This window comes from Zootoca vivipara, chromosome 14 (genome assembly GCF_963506605.1).
Source record: "Zootoca vivipara chromosome 14, rZooViv1.1, whole genome shotgun sequence".
NCBI classification, from domain to species: domain Eukaryota; kingdom Metazoa; phylum Chordata; class Lepidosauria; order Squamata; family Lacertidae; genus Zootoca; species Zootoca vivipara.
The window spans coordinates 11,445,407-11,464,301 of NC_083289.1; the positions used below are offsets into that span (position 1 = coordinate 11,445,407).

Consider the following 18,895-nt stretch of genomic DNA (forward strand, 5'->3'; position numbering starts at 1 on the left):
CTGAGGAGCTTTTCTGCTGCATGTTAGTCGTATGTGTCTCTACTATGGACTAGGCCTGAGCTACTAAGAAAGACAAAACTTCCATGTTTATTTCTCTCATTACGTACTGATTTTGTTCAGTAAAGGATTATTGGTTTCTTTTCTTTCTGAACACTGTTTAAATCAGGCTTCCTCACCCTTGGCCCTCCAGATGTTTTGAGGCCACAGTTCCCATCATCCCTTACCACTGGTCCTGCTAGCTAGGGATCATAGGAGTTGTAGGCCTAAAACACATGGAGGGCCGAGGTTGAGGAGGCCTGGTTTAAATGATTCTGCTTACAGGCACTCCTGGCATCTAGCAGCTGGATGAGCCTGCACCCTTGGACTTGGTGGCTGCTTGGTATCCATCTCCAACTTCATGAAGGAGCAGTCTATTGTCTTGATGGAGAGGTTGGGTTGCCAGGACTCCATGTCTGCCTCACAGTCCCTTGACAGAGTCGTCTCCTCAGGGATGTTTGCCTTGGGGACCTCCTAGTCTTCCACTAAAGATGGACCCAGTCCCAGATTTACAGAAGCCATCCTCGGTTCTGATTTGATCCCAGAATGTCCCACTTTTCCTTGGGCTGTTCCTATTTTAATCTGAGAAATATTGGAGGGTGTGATAGGATGCCCCTATTTTCATTGGATAAATTTTGGAGGGTATGGAGTTATGCGACTCCCCAAGCCGAGGAGATGAGTACAAGGAGATACTGTATAACCCTTAGGCGACATCTTAAGGTAGCCCTGTATAGGAAAGTTTTTAAATGTTTAATGTTCTATTTTGTTATTGTTTAGTCATTTAGTCATGTCCGACTCTTCGTGACCCCATGGACCATAGCATGCCAGGCACTCCTGTCCTCCACTGCCTCCCGCAGTTTGGTCAAACTCATGTTGGTAGCTTCAAGAACACTGTCCAACCATCTCATCCTCTGTCGTCCCCTTCTCCTTGTGCCCTCAATCTTTCCCAACATCAGGGTCTTTTCCAGGGAGTCTTCTCTTCTCATGAGGTGGCCAAAGTATTGGAGCCTCAGCTTCAGGATCTGTCCTTCCAGTGAGCACTCAGGGCTGATTTCCTTCAGAATGGATAGGTTTGATATTTTCCGTTCCAGCATGAAAAGGGGCGGTGAGGCAGGGGAGGGGGAGGGGAAGGTTAGAGAAAGAGATGTCGGGACTCGTTCCTTGACGACCGTCTCCATGTTCTGAGGCCCTTCTACCGGTAGTCACCTGGGCCGAGGGCAGCTCCATGATAAGGCGCCAGCGGCCATGGCGGATGGAGACGGCCTCATTTCAGTGGACTACGAAGTGTTCGGGAAAGTCCAAGGCGTGTTTTTCCGCAAAAACACACAGACTGAAGGAAAGAAATTGGGTGTCGTTGGCTGGGTGCAGAATACTGACTACGGCACTGTGCAAGGCCAAATCCAAGGTCCTACTTTCAAGGTGCGACAACTTCAAGAATGGCTTCAGAAGACCGGAAGCCCCAAGTCCCGCATTGACAGAGCTGAATTCCGCAATGAGAAGAAGATTGCTCGTTTAGAGCATAGTGACTTTTGCATTGTCAAATAATAGTTTAGTTTTTATATTAATTGTTTATGTGCAGATTTATTCACTTTTAACTATATATTTAAATTATTTTTTTACATTGTGATTACATTGGTTACACTGAATGTTCTAAGAACGTGATGTGTTAAGAGTTGTTAATAAAGTGTATGCTTAAAAAAAAAAAAAAAAAGAATGGATAGGTTTGATCTTCTTGCAGTCCATGGGACTCTCAAGAGTCTCCTCCAGCACCATAATTCAAAAGCATCACTTCTTCAGCGATCAGCCTTCTTTATGGTCCAGCTCTCACTTCCATACATCACTACTGGGAAAACCATAGCTTTAACTATACGGACCTTTGTCGGCAAGGTGATGTCTCTGCTTTTTAAGATGCTGTCTAGGTTTGTCATTGCTTTTCTCCCAAGAAGCAGGTGTCTTTTATGTTCTATTATGTTTTTTTATAAATGTTGGAAGCTGCCCAGAATGGCTGGGGCAACCCAGTCAGACGGGGTGGGGGTGGGGAATAAAAATAAAAATAAGACATTCCTATTTTCACTGGAGAAATGTTGGAGGGTATGCTAAAGATGATTCCTCCATGGCAGAAGAGGGTTGAACAACAATAAATATTCCGTTGATCACAAAGAGGACTACAACTTAGGTCATGAATAACTTTCTCAAGAACAGAGGAAAGAGTGGTGAAGAAAACAAAACTATTTCAGCTGATATCAAAGTTAAGTAATTTCTTGGGAAACGGAAACTAACTCCCTGCTAGTTGGAAACCTGGAAACTCCCAATCCTGAAGGCAGTGTTTCTTTTCATTTCAGTGCCAAGGCATGTCAGTAACAACACTAAGCAAGGGGAAGTCCATCCACATGGAGGTGGAACCAGCTGTTAGCACTGGCAAGGTGTCCCTGTTGGAGTGGGAAAGCATTAGACCTCTGGGTGTTGGTGAACTGCAACTCCCATAAGCCATTGCAAGCATGGCCAAAGGCCAGGGATGATGGGAGTAGCAGTTCAGCAACATCCAGAGGACCATATTCACTTCTTGGCAACCTTCAAGGGGCAGGGGGCACATGCAAGTGGGTTGCAGGGTCAGAGGAAAAATTGGGTGGAGCAGTTACTGCAAATTACACATTTGAACAGTGTCAGAAGCTAGAGTCAGGCATAGGTCAGCAATAAAATAATAAAGCACCCAACTCTTCATTCAAAGGAACAAAACAGCTCAGTCCTTGTTGTGAACCACCCTATAAATCATGGCATGGTGTAATAGGTTGTGTGTTGTAATTCATGTGAGGTTGTACTTACCTAATTTTGAAGGAACAGATGATTGTCATTATGTCCTCATATGCAAAACCACAGAATTCAAAGAGGGTGTGTTGTTGTTGTTGTTGTTATTCCCTGGCCACCCACGGTTGTGAGGCCAAGCTGGCACTCCTGGCTCGGAGATCTGCAGCATCTGCCTACATGCTATTGGGTCTGATTCAAGTTGTTGTTTGTTAGTATAAAAAGCCTCAACAGCTTGGGAATAGCTGAAAGATCACCTCATTCCATATGTGCATATTTTACTACTAAGATCTGGAGAACTGGCATTTAAAAAGTGTTAGACAATGTGCTTCCTGCACTTTAAAGAAATCAATCCTTAAGTGCAGCAGCAGCCACTATTCGGAACTCCCTGCCCATTGATATTAGGCAGGCAAAATTACTATATTGTTTTGGTGCCTGCTAAAAACTTTTTTTTGTTCCTGCAAGCCTACCCAAGCAATCTTGATACTTTGTTTTAATGATATTTTGTGTGTGTGTGTGTGTGTGTGTGTGTGTGTGTGTGTGTGTCGGGGTGTGTGTGTGCATGTTATACAATATAACAGAGTGTCAGAAACTTAGATACAATGTAGAGGTCCAATAAAAATGCAAAAGAATATCAAAACCATGTACAAAATAAAGTCAAAATATTAAACAAAATATTGAAACAATATATAAAATAAAAATACAGTATAAAGGAATCTCAAAATTTAACAAAGTTAAATACAATACAAAAGAGAACAATATGCCTAGCAAAACTCCAAGGTACAAAATATTAATGTTACTATTATAATAGCAACACTTAAAAATTGTAACCAATCACTTTATGAAACCATGATTATCTTGTTCTTATGTTACATTTACATGCTGCAGCAGCAGCTGGAATTATTCAGACAAAGGAGATTAATGAGTTAAGAAGGCAGGTTATTTAGGTCAAGACAATACAGTATACTGTATTGATGGCCATCACCTGATTCCAGCACTCTTAAAACCCATCTGCACTGTAAATTTAAAGCAGTCTCATACCACTTCAAACAGTCATAGCTCTTCCTAAAAAATCTTGGGGACTGTAGTTTGTTTAGGTTGCTAAGAGTTGTCAGGAGACCCGTTTCCTCCTGCCCACAGCTTGTTGTTGTTGTTTAGTCGTTTAGTCGTGTCCGACTCTTCGTGACCCCATGGACCATAGCACGCCAGGCACTCCTGTCTTCCACTGCCTCCCGCAGTTTGGTCAAACTCATGTTCGTAGCTTCGAGAACACTGTCCAACCATCTTGTCCTCTGTCGTCCCCTTCTCCTAGTGCCCTCAATCTTTCCCAACATCAGGGTCTTTTCCAAGACCCTGCCCACAGCTACCGTTCCCAAAGTGGTTTAACCACCCATCCCTCTTCCCAGGGAACTCTGGAAATTGTAGGTCCGTGAAGGGAATGGGGGGTCTCCCAGCAACTCTCAACACCCTAAACAAACTACAGTCCCCAGAATTCTTTGGGGGGGGGAAGCTTCAAATGCATAGTTCAGATGAGGACTTTAATCTGCTCATTGTAGGTGTTGCAGTAACTTAATGTATTAGTTTAGAATATGCAAACATTCTCTGTTATGAGAAAAATAACAGCCCTAAAGAGGAGGAAAGAACATGCTTTTATTTTCAGACGTGGCCCAAATGTCACTGGAAACATCATACTAAAAGACTGGAGAGAAGACCTCTTCTAAGAGGGTGCTTGCCACCTGCAGCTTTTATAAACATCTGTAAAAGTTGTGTATTAAAAGAACCCAGTGAATTGATTAATTGGAAACATCTTTTTACTGGATCCTACCTTCCCTAATCACTGCAACGCAACTCACTGTGTGACCTTGGGCCAGCCACCATCTCTTAGCCTAACTATGCAGGCCAACTTGAATTCCTTGGAAGATGAAAGTGGTCTATAAATTTAACAAATGCAAGAAATAAGAGCCAGTATGGTGTAATGGTTTGAGCATTGGGCTGGGACCTGGGAGACCAGGGTTCGAATCCCCACTCGGCCATGAAGCTCACTGGATGACCTTTGGCCAGTCACTGCCTCTTAGAATGACCTACCTCACAGGGTTGTTGTGAAGATGAAATGGGCAGGAGAACCATGAACACCACCTTGAGATCCTGGGAAGCTAAAGGTGACATATAATTGAAACTAACGAACAAACGACACCCCACCCCCAGTAGTTGAGGTACCAAATATCAGACGCATCCATCCTGGCCCTGAGGCATGGGTGTAGCGAGGGGGGGCGGGGGGGGCAGTTGCCCCCCATCAAGTAAAACAGTAGAAATACTTAACTGACCAATCACGTCGGTTCTGAGCAGCCTAACCAAGTCCTGCCCCCCCCCCCCAAAAAAAATCCAGGCTACGCCCATGCCCTGAAAATGTGGCGTTTCAAGGACAGCTCCTCGGCATCCCTTGCTCTTGGCGGAACTGGGTCCCACCGCACTGCAAGCAAGACCGGCGGCAGGTCTACTCAGAAGTAAACGCCCCCAGATGAAGAGAATTAGGCACATGCTCCCAGGTACTTGCGCGCCCATCCCCAAGACCCCCAGTTGACTGGATGGGGCTTGCTCGCTTGTAAGCGCCCCCTCGCCCGGTCCAGGCGCCGCGATGGGGAACCTTGAAGGCGTTTTCCGGCTGCCTCCTCCTCCTCCCCGTCCCCTTTGACTGCTGTTCTCTGCCTCGCCTCGGAGCAGAGAGGAGGCGCTCCGCCCCTCGCGCCAGCCCTGCTGGGGAAACGAGAGACGGGGCGGAGCCGGCGCGCCGTGAAGCCGGCCGGGGACGCGTGGGCGGCTTCTTAGTCCGCCGAGGCGCCGGCACTGGGCCCCGTCGCTCTTGCGCGCTCGCCTCATCCGCCGCCTCATCCGCGCCAGCCGAGGGGGCCGCCATGCCGGGCGCGCTGCGCGAGGAGACGGTGCAGCTGATGGCCGACTACTTGCAGCACCGGCTCGGCGGCGCCGCGCTGCCGCCCAGCCGCACGGCCGAGACGCTGCGCCGGGTGGCCGACGAGCTGGAGAGCCGCGAGCGGCCGTTCTTCCGCAGCGCCTGCACGGCGGCCGCCTTGCCGCAGGAGCCGGGCGAGGCGGCCGCGCTGCTGGGCCGGGTGGCGGCGCAGATGGAAGCCGAGGGCGGCCTCAACTGGGGCCGGGTGGTGGCGCTGGTCGTGTTCGCCGGCAACTTGGCGGCGGCGCTGGCCGAGCGCGGCACTCGCGACGAGACGGCCGCTCTGGCGGAGGCGCTGGCCGCCTACTTGGCTGGGGAGAAGCGAGAGTGGCTGGAGGCGCACGGCGGCTGGGTAAGCGCGCGGCAGCGGCGGACGGGTAAAAGGGGGCGGCCAGCCGGGCGGGAGGGAGGGCAGGCGCGATCCCCTTCCCCACCCCGCCCCACGAGCGGCCTGCTCCCCCTCCCGCTCCTCCTGCGACATCAATGGCGCCCCCTCCCCATCTTCACCATTATTTTAGGGAATCTCCCGCTTTCGCCGCCGGCTGCAGAACGGACCGAGCCTTTTCTCGGCTCGCGCAGTAATGGCTGCGCTTCCGTCCCCGATCTGGCCTTGGCCGCTTTCCCTTTGCCCACCCTCCCTCCTTGGTCCCAGTGCCTGCAGCGCTGTGGGGTGGGAGGGCGAGGAAGATGAATCGGGTTCCCTCCCTCCCCCCTATTGTTGCGCGCTACCGAGCGCAAAGGAGCGCGCAACCGTAGAAAGCCGTAGCGTTTCTTTGGGTACCCTTTTCTCTTCCGGAGGTTTGGGGGGCGGCGGGAGTTGCGGGGGGCGCTGTGCACGCCTTATTGTGCTTCTGCAATCTCTCCCGCTGCGCCCCGCTTCCTGTAGCAGAGGCGGCCCGATGCCCACCTCCCATTCTGCAGGGCCCACCGCCCGCCCGCCCCTTCCCAGTCCTGGACGCGGACTCCTCGCTGGGAATGACCTTGGCACGCGCGCTTCGCCAGCTGACTTCTCGCTCTGGCGCTTTCATACGCACACTACCTTCCCTCCGTTTCCCTCCCCCCGCCCCACCATCGTCTCCCAAAAATCTTAGGCTTTTCTTTCCTATAGGGTGGCGAGCAGCGCCTCCTTTTGCTTCCTTCTCCCCATAACCCCAGTACAGACCACAAGGGGAGCAGCGACATACAGGAGAAGGAGAGGAGGGGGGGCGAGAGAAAGAGGAATGACTGCTAGGGAGGCCTGGATAATTTTTTTCCCATATAAGGGAAGCAGAAGGCTGTGACAAACCGTGAGAAAGAGCTTTGATCGGGCGTCTGTTCTCATTTCCTCTCTTCCCCGTCCCCCTTTTCCATTCCATATTGTGGTCTTTGTCCCTCTTAAATTAGGCTGCTTTGGTGTATCTTGGTCTTGCAGCAACCAAATGGGTGCCCTTGCTCAGAAACGATGCTCCATTTTGAGGTTTTGCTTCTGGGGCAACTGCATGGCATATGCCCAGATGGCTGGCAATTTGCTGGGCGCTCACATAGAGAGAGCTCAGGTTCTGCCCTTGAAATCAGTTGTACAACCAAATGTATGGGTTTGACCTTAACACTTGGTTGGGCGTCTTCAGAACTTGGGTGGATACTTTCAGAAGGACCTGGGTGGCAGGAAGACTTGAACTGAGGAGGAAGGTGGGAGATCAAGGTGCCCTGCAAAAGCTTGGCCTGTGTCACCTCTCTTCATTTTTGTTTTGCTTTGCTTTACGTTCTGCTAAACATGAGCTTTTGAAACTCACAACAGCGCATAGCTGTTTTCCCAAAGAAGCAAGCAGAATCTGCATAGATGCATGGGATTCAGTCAGCTCCATATTAGAAGGTGTTGGGAGTCCAGGCTGCTTGGCTGCTAGCAATCTAATGATGGAAGGCAGTAAAAACTTTGCTCTGAGGGTCTTCCACTGGCACAGTTTCTGCACTGTGTTTGTACTCTGATCTATCGATCTGAAAACAGCAGTGCAAAGCCCCATGCTCTGTTCTCCTCTATCTGGACATGGTCTGGAGCAACAAGGTAGCTGCGTCCTTCAGCAAAGGCTGCTCCTGCAAATGTGCGTTGGTGCACCAGACATGGTGATCTCACCTGTCTGCACTGCAGATAGGGCCCCTGGGGTGGGTGGATTTACTGGCTTCTACATACATGTGGGGCATCCACCATTCTGCATATCTTCTTGCTGGGTGTCCTCAAGAGGTGGACACCTAGTCTTAAAAAACAAGAGCACCCACCCAGTGGTAACTTTAAAGGTGACTCTGGATGAGAGCTATGGCTTGCCTACAGATTTTTTAGCTCAGCAGCAGGTGCAGTGCAGCTGGCTTGCATTAATTTCCTTCCCGCTGTTAATTTAGCCATGTTGTTCAAAGCAAGAGCCATGCCCCACAGGAAGTGTGGATGCCCTGGGGTCAAATGGTGGGTGGATCTTAGCCCTTCTTCCTTAGCAAAGGAACGTTACGGTTATCTCTTGCTCAGTGCATTCAGTTATATAATCATTACGACCAGCTGCAAGGAAGTTCCCTTTGGCTGGCCAAAGTGGTTTTTCCAAAAGAAGGCAGTATAGGAACATGGAGAGCTGCCGCATTCTGAGTCAGGCCATTGGTCCACCTGCCTCAATATTGTCTACACACTGACCGGCAACAGCTCTCCAGGGATTTGGGCAGGAGTCCCATTTCCCTTCCCAACCTGGGGGTTGAACTTGAAACCTTCTCCCTGCAAAGCACATGCTCTACCGCTGAGGTATAGTCCTTCACCAAATAAAGGTGTAGCTTGATTTCTTAGCATGGGTAGGTGTGTTCTCCTATAACAGAGTGGGGAACCTCCGGCCTGGGAGATCAGACATGGCCCTCCAGGCCTCTCTGTTTGGTCCTTGGGACTTTCCTCCAGGCCACATCACTCACAAGCCCTGCTTCAAACCTTCCTTGATTGTGTTTGCCTGCCTTGTCCTTGAACGCTGATCATGCTGCTTATGTGTCTGGAAGGTCAGATAAGAGAGCTGTTATGTCCCGAAACTAGCCTGTTGTGCAAAGAAATTTGCCTTCATTGCTCTGCCCACACTTGACACTGACCTGCAGCCCCAGGAAGGTTGCAGAGAAGGGTGCAGGCTTTGGGGATGTATCTTTGCAAGGGAAGACTGGGAAAGGTCTGAGCCACCTCTTCTTCATCCCAAATGAAGCTCAAATGAAGACTGCCCCCTTGAAGACTGGGCTAGAAAGAGTGTGGCTGGTACCCTGTTTATTTGATTTATTTCATAAAATTTATACACTGCTTGATTGTAAAAAGGACAACAACCCTCAAAGCAGTTTACAAAAGATAAAAACAACCCTGTTTTAAAACATACAAAAGTTAAAATACTAAAACAGATTAAAATTGCTCACCTTTCTAAGCATCTGGGTAGGCTTATCAAAACAGAAATGTTTTTAGCAAGCACAGAAAACAGTACAGTGAAAGCACCACCTTGATCTCTAGGCAGGGAGTTCCAAAGTTGTAGGCGCTGCTAAACTATTGAGTTTTACTACAAATGTGGAACGGGTATTTCATGGCACCTGTACACCAGGAAACATCTTGCATGTTGCCAATGTGCTTGAGATCATAGAAAACTGAACTGGCATCTCTGAGTTCTACAAAATGGGTTCTTGTAATACTGATGGGAGCTATCACTGTTTTGCCCAAACCTTGATTTCAGTGTTAGAAATATAAGCTAGGCACCAAATGTCTCCTTAAACCAGGGTTACAGTTGCCAAAATGGACTGCCTGGTTGCCGATTTGAGGCCAGGTGGCTTGAAAGTTGTATTTTTCAAGACAACTTTTTGGTTCCTGAAATTTATTGATTGTTCAAATAAATTAAAATGGATAAAATTCTACAGGATGTGTTGCAAGTGTGTGAAAGCAGTCAAGATCCAAGTATCCCCAGGCATGCACCTCCAGGTGGTGGAGACGTCAGTCCCTATCCTGGCGCCCAAACATCTTTACTTGGTCACAAGCAGCTGATAGTCAGCTGTAAAATGCGCCTGGAAAATTTCAAACGCTGCTTGACTGATGAAAGTTCTATGTAGCTGATCTTGTGTACATATATATAAGATGCTAAGATATTCAGGAGTCTGGCCATTTGGGGTTTAAAATACTAGCACGTTGGAAACTTTATCTGGAGCCAAGTGTGTCACCTGTGGCTAACATCTTGCAATCAACTTGGCTCCCTCTTGCTGCTGTTGCGCTTCAACAACTCCCATCAGCCCCAGCCATCTTGGCCAGTGGTAAGGGATGACTGGAGCCTAGTAGCAGCAGCAGCTGGAGGGCACAATGTTGGCTGCCCTGCTACGCAGAATAGGTGTTAGGAGCTCTACAACCAGTCATGTATGAACTGTATTCTGGACCAGCTGAAATGGCAGTGATGCGCTCAAGGACCAAACCAATGGCAAGTCACCTAGGTGTGGCTTGCAAGAGCCTAACTGTTGCACAGTTGGTCAAGGAAGCTTTGTTTTGTGCAAAGTGCTTTCTTGCTGTTGCCAAGTATAGAATGCTTGTATAAATACACTAGCCGGCAACAACCGGCTAGGACTGGGCGATATCAGCTTTTCAACATCGTGGTGTTTTGCCAGCCAAACATCGTGGTTTGGCGTTATACCGCGATGTTGAAGAAACAAAGGTGCATTGGCCTCTGCCCGCAAGACACCAGGTGAAACTGCCCCAGCTTTCAACTCAAGAGACCTGAGGTGGTTTCACTCAGGCACTCGCTGGCTGGGGCAGTGCAGCTTGTTTGCACCACTCAGCTGGGGGGAGGGAAGGTTCCCCCTCCCTAGCTGAGGCAGCCCCGGTGCTCTCGCCACTTGCAGGCGGAGCATCGGGGCTCCTTTAACTGCTCGCTGTAGGGAGCAGCAACCGCGCTCCCTTCAGCCGAGCAGTTTCGCAGAGTCCTCGCCCCGCCGGCGGCTTGTGGGAGCCAGCGCTGGGCTTGGGGGCTCCTTTAAAACTGTTCTACTGAAGCAAGGGCAGCTGCACACTCCTCAGTCCAGCAATTTAAAGATGAAGGAGGAACAAGCTGTATCGGCACCTCACAGCTTGTTTCTCCCTCTGCGCCATATGAGGGCAGAGTGGATTGGCGGTTTCACTCAGTGATATATCACAGGTGAAACCACCGCCTCTCCTAAGTCCCTCTGCTCTCGGCACCCGCTGGAGGAAAGAGTTCTTGATTCCCTTCAGTGGAGGCTGCTAGCAGAGGGTCTTGGGATCCGTGGCAGTTTTACCAGCAATATACTGCTGAGTGAAGCCGATATTGCGGTCTGCTCCTCATACCAGACCTGGGTGGATATATCGCCCAGGCCTACAACCGACTTAGCATGACTACTGGGTCTGGTCTCTTAACCTACCTCAAAGAGTTGTTGTAGGGATTAACTGAGGAGGCGTGGTGAGCCATGTACCGCTTGCAGGAAAAGGATGGGATATAAATGCAGTAAATAAGTTTATCTGCTTAGCTGTTTAAGAAAGCTGGAGATGCCAGCCAGATGGGGATCTCCCGAGATCACACGGTTGCAATTGGCACCTGGCTAATTTCTAACTGTGTCTGTGGCCCTGGGCTTATGAGATGTAAGCAAGTGTCTAGTTCTCCAAGGACAACCTTCCAACATGTGCCCTTTGGAAGCTTGGGGTTCTGGAGGTCCCATGTGCTATGCAATTCCTGGTCTTGATCCCGCGAGGAAAGGGTGAAGCTCGGTGGCAGAGCACCATTCTTGCACCCATCATCCATGGGGCAGCAGTCGGGGATGATGGGAGTGGTAGTTGAGCAACATCTGGGAACCCCAGGTTGAGAGGGGCTGGTGTAGGCAATACTGACCAAGGGGATGCCTCCGTATAAGGCATGTTTCTGTGGGTACCTGCATGGAACAGGGTTGAGGGGTGGGGCTTCAGGATGGAATTCCATTCTGTCTGAGAGTGCTAGGTGGGGCACCATAGGCAGCATGATGGGGAGCAATGAGATCATGGAGCCGCTGCTGTCCTTGGGGGTTGTGTTGGTGTGTCAGTTCTCCCATGCTACCTCCTGCCCGCTTTATTGAGGCAGGGGAGTCTTGCGCTTCGAGTGAACGTCTTAACATCTGGCGCTGGAGCTCCTGAGCCGAAGTAGGCCTGTGGTGATGTGGCCTTGCTCCCTGCCTTGCTGCCTAGCCCTGTAGTTTTCCTGCTGACACGTACGAAAGCCACGAAACTGAAAGACCACAATTGGAATACATTATTCCAAGTAAGCTGATGAAGGCAGAAGCAGCTGGCAGTTCTGTTTGGAAGTTCCCCAGTTGAAGAAGCACGGATTTTCTTCTTCTTCTGGGGCTCTTTTGGGAGAGGTGCAGCAGGACTAGCCAGTCATGCTGCCCCAGCTCTCATAAAAACCACAGGCCAAGCCTACGGCTGTTAAACTAGCTTATGGGAAGCTGCTTTGGATGCGAGTTTCTGTTGAGGCAGAGGAATGGCATTCCCCTGGGGCCCTGTTCAAAAGTTGTGTTTGTGCATCAGACCAGCACATAGGCAGGGTTGCGCCGTATGGCCACGCCCCTGAGGTTGCGTCCGCCAGCCAGCCTCCCCCTGCTGTCGGAACACAGGAAGCCTTCGTGTTCCATGACACACCCTTGGTCCATCTAGCTCAGTATTGGCTACACTGACTGGCAGCAGCTCTCCAGGGATTCAATTCAGGTGCCATGGATTGAACTTTCTGTGTGCAGGGCAAATGCTCTTATCACTTAGCTATGGTCCTTCCACATAGCAGGAGGCCTTCGAGCATCCCTGCGTGTGGGCGTGCAGGATGTGTGGCTGCCAGGGGATGGCACTGGTTGGCACATGCCGCTCAGTGCCACCTGCTCACATGTTGTCCTTGCTTGTGTGATACTGGCTCAAAGGGACTTGAGTCTTGGGCAAGGGTCAGCAAACTTTTTCAGCCATGGGCCAGTCCACTGTCCCTCAGATCATGTGGTGGGCCGGATTATATTTTTTGGGGGAAATGAACGAATTCCTATGCCCCACAAATAACCCAGAGATGCATTTTAAATAAAAGCACACATTCTACTCATGTGAAAACACCAGGCAGGCCCCACAAATAACCCAGAGATGCATTTTAAATAAAAGTATACATTCTAATGTAGAAACACACTGATTCCCGGACCATCCGCGGGCCGGATTGAGAATGTGATTGGGCCGCATCTGACCCACAGGCCTGAGGTTGCCCACCCCTGGTCTTGGGCGATGCAGGTTAAAGTGGGAGGTGGGGGTCATGGTGCAACAGCCAGCACAAGTATAAGCTTCTCCCAGTGCCAAACTCCATGCCTAGTGGAACCCCCCAAAGCAAGACCCGAGTGCAACTCTCTCCGGTTGCGATTCCCATCCTGCTGCCTCCAGCGGTGGAGGTGGGACAAAGCCAACGCAGTTGGCTGTCCCAGTGTCTCAGGCCTCTAGCTGCTTTGCTCTCCCTCCTTTCCCATGGATCTACCTGAAACGGGAGAGAACACTGCCAACAAAAGCCTTTGTTTGGTCTTGGATATAATCGGAATGAGAGAGAGGGAGGGAGAATATTTTAGATTCTTAAGTGCTTGGCGTCCTTCCAAGCCTTGTTACGACTAAAGAAGTTCAGCTTCCCACCCCCTCCTTGACAGGGGCTTGTTGTGAGCATGTTCAGGAATTCCTGAGTTAACATAACTTTTTATATAGCCTTGAGCAGAACTCCTCTCTTCTGAATGTAACCGAGGTCATCATGAATGGGTACGAAAATAAAGGAAGGAGAAACATCCCTTGCTAATCTGATGGGTCAGCAGTTATAAAGGACTGGCTTTCCTTATTGTTTTTCCCCCTGCCCCAAGCAGAAATGCCTCTTTCCTTATGTTAACTGTAAGGGGTTTCGGCTCTTTCTCCCCGCCCCCACACTTTTCAGTGTAGAGTTTCTTGCCTCTCTGAAGAATCTGGTGCTAACCATTGTTGAGTGGGTGAGGGTTTAAACCTCTGCCAGGAATGTTGAATAATCAACTTCAAAGCAAATATTTCCCACAGTTACTGCGGGTAAAGAATACTGTACAGAGAAACCTGCATTCAGTTCTCGGTTTTCAAGCAGGCCAAGTAAAAACTCCATTCAAAGCAGCTTCTTTTGCTGGATGAGGAATCGGCCCCACTTCACTTCCCACCAAAAGCACCTTTCCTTTGTAATCCTATTCTGCAGAGAACCAGTGCCCCAAAGCACCTACTTCACAAAGGAAGGCATAAAAGAATGTGTGGACAAAAGCTTCTTTTTTCTGTCCCCTGTGAAAGGTGTAACCGGATCCCATTTCCCGGCTATGCGCAAGGATCTGCTTTGAAGCTTGCAGATCCAGTCTGTGGCAGATGAGCTGTGGGAGGGACATGTGTTCCTAGTCACATGGTCAAAGCACGTGACTGTCTCACATGTGTTTGGAAACCACTGTGCCCAGCACTTTCCAGCACACACACAGCTGTGGTGCTCATGTGGCTTTTGCACATGATGCTCTCTCATCTCTGCGCTATACCTATAAAGCAGGTGTGTCCAACAGGTAGATCGTGACCTACCGGTAGATCACTGGATGTCTGTGGTAGATCACTGGCTCCCCCCAAAGAAGGTCAACAACTTTGGCTCCCTTTAAAAATCCTCAACATTTTAGCCCTTCAGCCCCCCAAAATAGGGCTTTCCTCCCACCTCAGAAAAGCACAACAACTCTTGACCTGAACCCCTAAAAAACGGAGCTTTCCTCCTCCCTAAAAAAGCTTAACAACTTTGACCTGAACCCCCCAAAAGGTGGTAGATCACTGCCAGTTTTTAACTCTGTGAGTAGTTCACAGTCTCTTCAGAGTTGGCCACCCCTGCTATAAAAGAAATAGTGTCAGTATTCAGAGTCTTGCGTGCCCTGCCCTGTTTTGTGTCCCACTGGTGCCACTTACTGCGGCAGTTCTGTAACGTTGATTCCCAACAACGCTGGCCTTGTTCCAGAAGATGGCAGGTGGGATGGGGTTGCCATTGATTGTGGCAGAAAAGCAAGGCTTTGTGTGGCTTCTCTTTGTGCGCTGGGCTTCCAGCGGCAGCCCAGTGTGCTTTCTTGGTTGTGACTCTTACACAGAAGCAAGGCTTTGAGGTCAGTGCTTTTCACCCTCAGAGGCTTAGGGGGAAAGTTGAAGAAAAAAGTACCTGCTAACTGACTGCTGGGTCCTGCTCCCATAAATTCATGCTAAAGGTTAGAAATCATAGAACTGTAGGGTTGGAAGGGACCCTGAGGATTATCTTGCCCAATGCAGGAATATGCAGTTGTCCCCATACAGGGATCGAACCTGCAACCTTGGCATTATCAGCACTATGCTCTAAGCAACTGAGCTAGGGATGAGAACAAATACAGAAGCCCAGACCAAGACACTGCTCTCATGTGGTTTTCAAATAAAATTGTTGGCTGTCGATCTCTTCTTGCCCTTAATGTCTTTTGGAACCTGCAGTTTCTCTTTTTAATCATAAAGCTCTTAAAAAAAAAAACACCACCACCCAAGGTCCAACTAATTGCCCTGCTGGTGATTCTTAAGCAGTTTGGGGCTGAGTTTTAGGGCAATAAAATGTGGAAGGGGGAATCTTGTTCCCAAAACTCATATCTTAAGTATCTGAATTTTTTTTATTCTGCTTTGGAAAACCCATTGTACGTCCAAGCAAGTAGGTGGCTGCCTTAATTGTGCCCTCTCCATAGAGGAACTGAGGGCCTGACTCCCCTTCTGTAGGCAGCCCACCTGAATGCTAATGACCCTACAGCAGCTGCTGGCGAGGAGCGTAAGCTGACGTCCAGTGGAAAATGCCCCCATTGTTTGCACAAATTAAAGTGTAAAGAACAAAGTTCCGGAAGAAATTAAGAGCATAACTTGTTTACATAGACATCTGCCAAATAGGAGTTCAAACATGACCATCTGGAGCCATATTACTGCTGTTCTTGATTATTCAGAAGAAGGATCTGGCCGTGCAGCTGCCAGTTCCTTTCTGTCAGGGGGCAGCACCGAACTGAGTGGCTCATGGGCCCTAAGCAGGGCTGGGTTAACTATTTCGGCTGTCAGAGCGGAAGGGTGTTAGCTCAATGGTAGAGCGTCTGTCTTGCATACAGAAGGCCCCAGGTTCAACCCTCTGTATCTCTAGGGAGGGGTGGGGGAGACTTCCCCCTCCAAAATCCTGGAGAGCCACTACTACCCTGTTCCCCCTATTTTAAGACGTAGTCATAAAATAAGCCATAGCAAGATTTTTAAGCATTCAAGGAATATAAGCCATACCCCGAAAATAAGACATAGTGATAGGCGCAGCAGCAATGCCAGCCACGGTAGGAGGAGGATGGAAAAAAATAAGACCTCCCCTGAAAATAAGCCATAGTGTTTTGTTTTGTTTTGAGGAAAAATAAATATAAGACGGTGTCTTTATTTTCAGAGAAACACGGTAGTCAGAGTTGATGATACTAAGCTAGAAGGACCAATGGTTTTGATTCGGTGTAAGGCAATGTTCCTTAGAAATTTTCATGCCCTCCGTTTACCAGCTGAGAGACAGGAGAAGAAAAGCACTTGAAGGAAATGAGTGCAGATTATCTCTAATTTGAGTACACTTGCTGACTTTAAGATAATTTGTTTTTGTTGCAGTATTTAGCCTCCAATTAGCCTCATGATCTTAATCTAGACCTGCGTCTAAGGCACATGAAATGGTGGTGTTTGAGAGCAGTGTTCGAAGTTTTGCACCTGACCCATCGACCACTTGTGACCAAATGGAAATACCCGACTGCCAGGATGGTACCTGACTTCTCCACCATCTGGAGGTGTATGCCTAAGGGATAATTGAAATCTTGATTTCACACATAGCAGCACATCCTGTAGAATTCTATCCTTGACGTTTTATCTGCACAATCAGAATGAATTTCAGGAACCAGAATGCATTTTCTGTGCAGCCTGAGCAGGAGCAGTGAAGAAAACGTTATAGTAAATTGTTGTGGCTTGTCTTTGCTTACCTCACCCCACTGCCCTGCTCACAGCTGTGATGAAGAACGTTATGAATGGCCAGGAATAAGCCAATATATATGTGGACTATCCCTGGTTAAGGTGATTTTTCTTTAAGTTCTCAGGTCTTAACCTCAAGGTTATCATCTGAACTAGCCACATATTTAACTGATAATCACAGTCAATCCATTATTTGAAAAATAATACTTATAGAGCAGGCACCCCCAAACTTCGGCCCTCCAGATGTTTTGGACTACAATTCCCATCATCCCTGACCACTGGTCCTGTTAGCTAGGGATCATGGGAGTTGTAGGCCAAAACATCTGGAGGGCCGCAGTTTGGGGATGCCTGCTTTAGAGCCATCGTCCCCCCCCCCCAAATGTCAACTAGACATTCCATGTTGGTGAATGTAACCTTGGCTTAAGGAGCCATGTGGCACCCAGCTTCTGTATCGACGAGTTTCTAGCACTGGTTTAGATACTGTTGATTGGCTCATTGCTTGTGCGTTTGCCGCCCTGGGTGCCTTTTAGGAGGAAGAGCGGGCTATAAAGTAAATAAAAAAATAAGATTTTGTTCTCTTCTTTCCTAGGATGGCTTCTATCACTTCTTCAACAAACATGGCTCGGATGCAGCTGACCAGAACAGTACCATAAGCAATGCTATAATGGCGGCGGCTGGCTTTGGCCTGGCTGGGTTGGCCTTCCTCCTGGCGGTGCGATAAAAGACTACATCAGTGGACTTGACTTACAGGAAGGAGGGGGAGGGGGAGAAACTCTCTTCTAACACTGCCAACATGCTGGTGAAGAGTCCATTCTATATTTCTATAACGGTTGGAAGACAGAAGCATATATATATATATATTTTTAACTATAAAGTCGGAGCAGAACATTGACAAGCACATAACATTCTAGCAGTACAAATGAGAAACGAATGCCGCTTAGATTTTTGAGTCCTGAGGTTGGGCATCTTCTTGGATCTTGGTGCGTGTGAGAGCCGCGGTTGCCCCACTTCATCCTGGCAACTGCTAAGCGCTGGATGTTATGCTAAATGTTAATGGTGGGCTTGCAATGGAACCCAAGTGAAGATGTGTTTGGATTTCTTCTTTGTGTGTTTGCGTGTATGTTGTGGGGCGCGGGGCGGGGCGGGGTGGGGAGATGTTGCCTTGTGAAATGTGAGCCAGTATTAACAAGAATGAGGAGCTTAACTCCACCTGTGCTGCAATGCAAACATTCTGAGGCCACTCATCAATATATAGCCGCCAGGTCCGTATTGCACAGAGCATTATAGCTTACGTGTTTTTGTTATAATGACATTAGTAGAAGTTACACTACAAGTAGGCGACAAGAATGTTGATACCAAAACAGTAAAGTCCGCAGAACCAGTTCTTAACTATTGGAACGCTTGTTTGTTTGTTTTTTAATTGGTCTATTTGGAAGTCCATGTGAAGGCTGGGATTTCTGTGGATTTCCTGTCAAATCCATAAACTCCATATAACTTAATATATTTTTTGAAATATTTATCATTGTATAATACTGGTAGCTGGTTAACATCTATTTTTGTTAAATGCCTTTTTTTTTTTTAGAAAACAAACAAAACGGAACAAGCTCTCCAAATTGCTTTTTTGGCTGTCCCTGTCGTCTACCTTGTTTAACAGTTCTAGTTTGGATATCTGTTATATTGCATATTGTAAAGAAATAGTCTTCGGAAGTGTTCGATGTCCTTTTCCTTTAGCTTGTACAGTTTTAATATGTGAATAAATATAACTGAATATTTTTATTTTAAATGAGCACCTGTCCTTGGCTTGACCTGACATTTCCATATATTGTTCCTGTTTCCATGGGCACAAAGCGCTTGTAAAACGATGCCTAGGAACCTGTCCTATATTGAATCGGAAGAGTTTGTCTACCTAGCCTATTATTGCCTACCCTGACTGGCAGCAGCTCTTTGGGGTTTCAGGCCAGGAGTTTTCCCCAGCCATACTGGGAGATGGCAGGGATTGAACCTGGGAACGTTTGCATGCAAAGCAGTGCCTTTGTGGGGAGAGAAAACGGTTCCTTGAGAAGTGAAAAGAAAAAAGAAAATGGTTCCTT

The 18,895-nt window shown here is 48.4% G+C and overlaps 2 protein-coding genes across 2 annotated transcripts; both read left to right on the forward strand.

Moving 5' to 3' along the window:
- The first annotated feature begins 1,271 nt into the window (after nt 1–1,271).
- Nucleotides 1,272–1,725, forward strand: LOC132593178 (acylphosphatase-1-like). The gene has a single exon (XM_060282581.1). The coding sequence runs from the start codon at nt 1,282–1,284 to the stop codon at nt 1,579–1,581; it is 300 nt and encodes a 99-aa protein (XP_060138564.1). The 5' UTR covers nt 1,272–1,281; the 3' UTR covers nt 1,582–1,725.
- A 3,887-nt stretch (nt 1,726–5,612) lies between these two features.
- Nucleotides 5,613–18,588, forward strand: BCL2L10 (BCL2 like 10). Its single transcript, XM_035131814.2, has 2 exons — nt 5,613–6,158; nt 17,395–18,588. The coding sequence occupies exons 1-2, from the start codon at nt 5,751–5,753 to the stop codon at nt 17,524–17,526; spliced, it is 540 nt and encodes a 179-aa protein (XP_034987705.1). The 5' UTR covers nt 5,613–5,750; the 3' UTR covers nt 17,527–18,588.
- The last annotated feature ends 307 nt before the right edge of the window (nt 18,589–18,895 follow it).

Coding starts and splice junctions, on each gene's coding strand:
- LOC132593178 (XM_060282581.1), top strand. CDS start 1,282: ATGGCGGATGGAGACGGCCTCATTTCAGTGGACTACGAAGTGTTCGGG.
- BCL2L10 (XM_035131814.2), top strand. CDS start 5,751: ATGCCGGGCGCGCTGCGCGAGGAGACGGTGCAGCTGATGGCCGACTAC. Junction 6,159..17,394: donor TGGAGGCGCACGGCGGCTGG/GTAAGCGCGCGG, acceptor CTTCTTTCCTAG/GATGGCTTCTATCACTTCTT.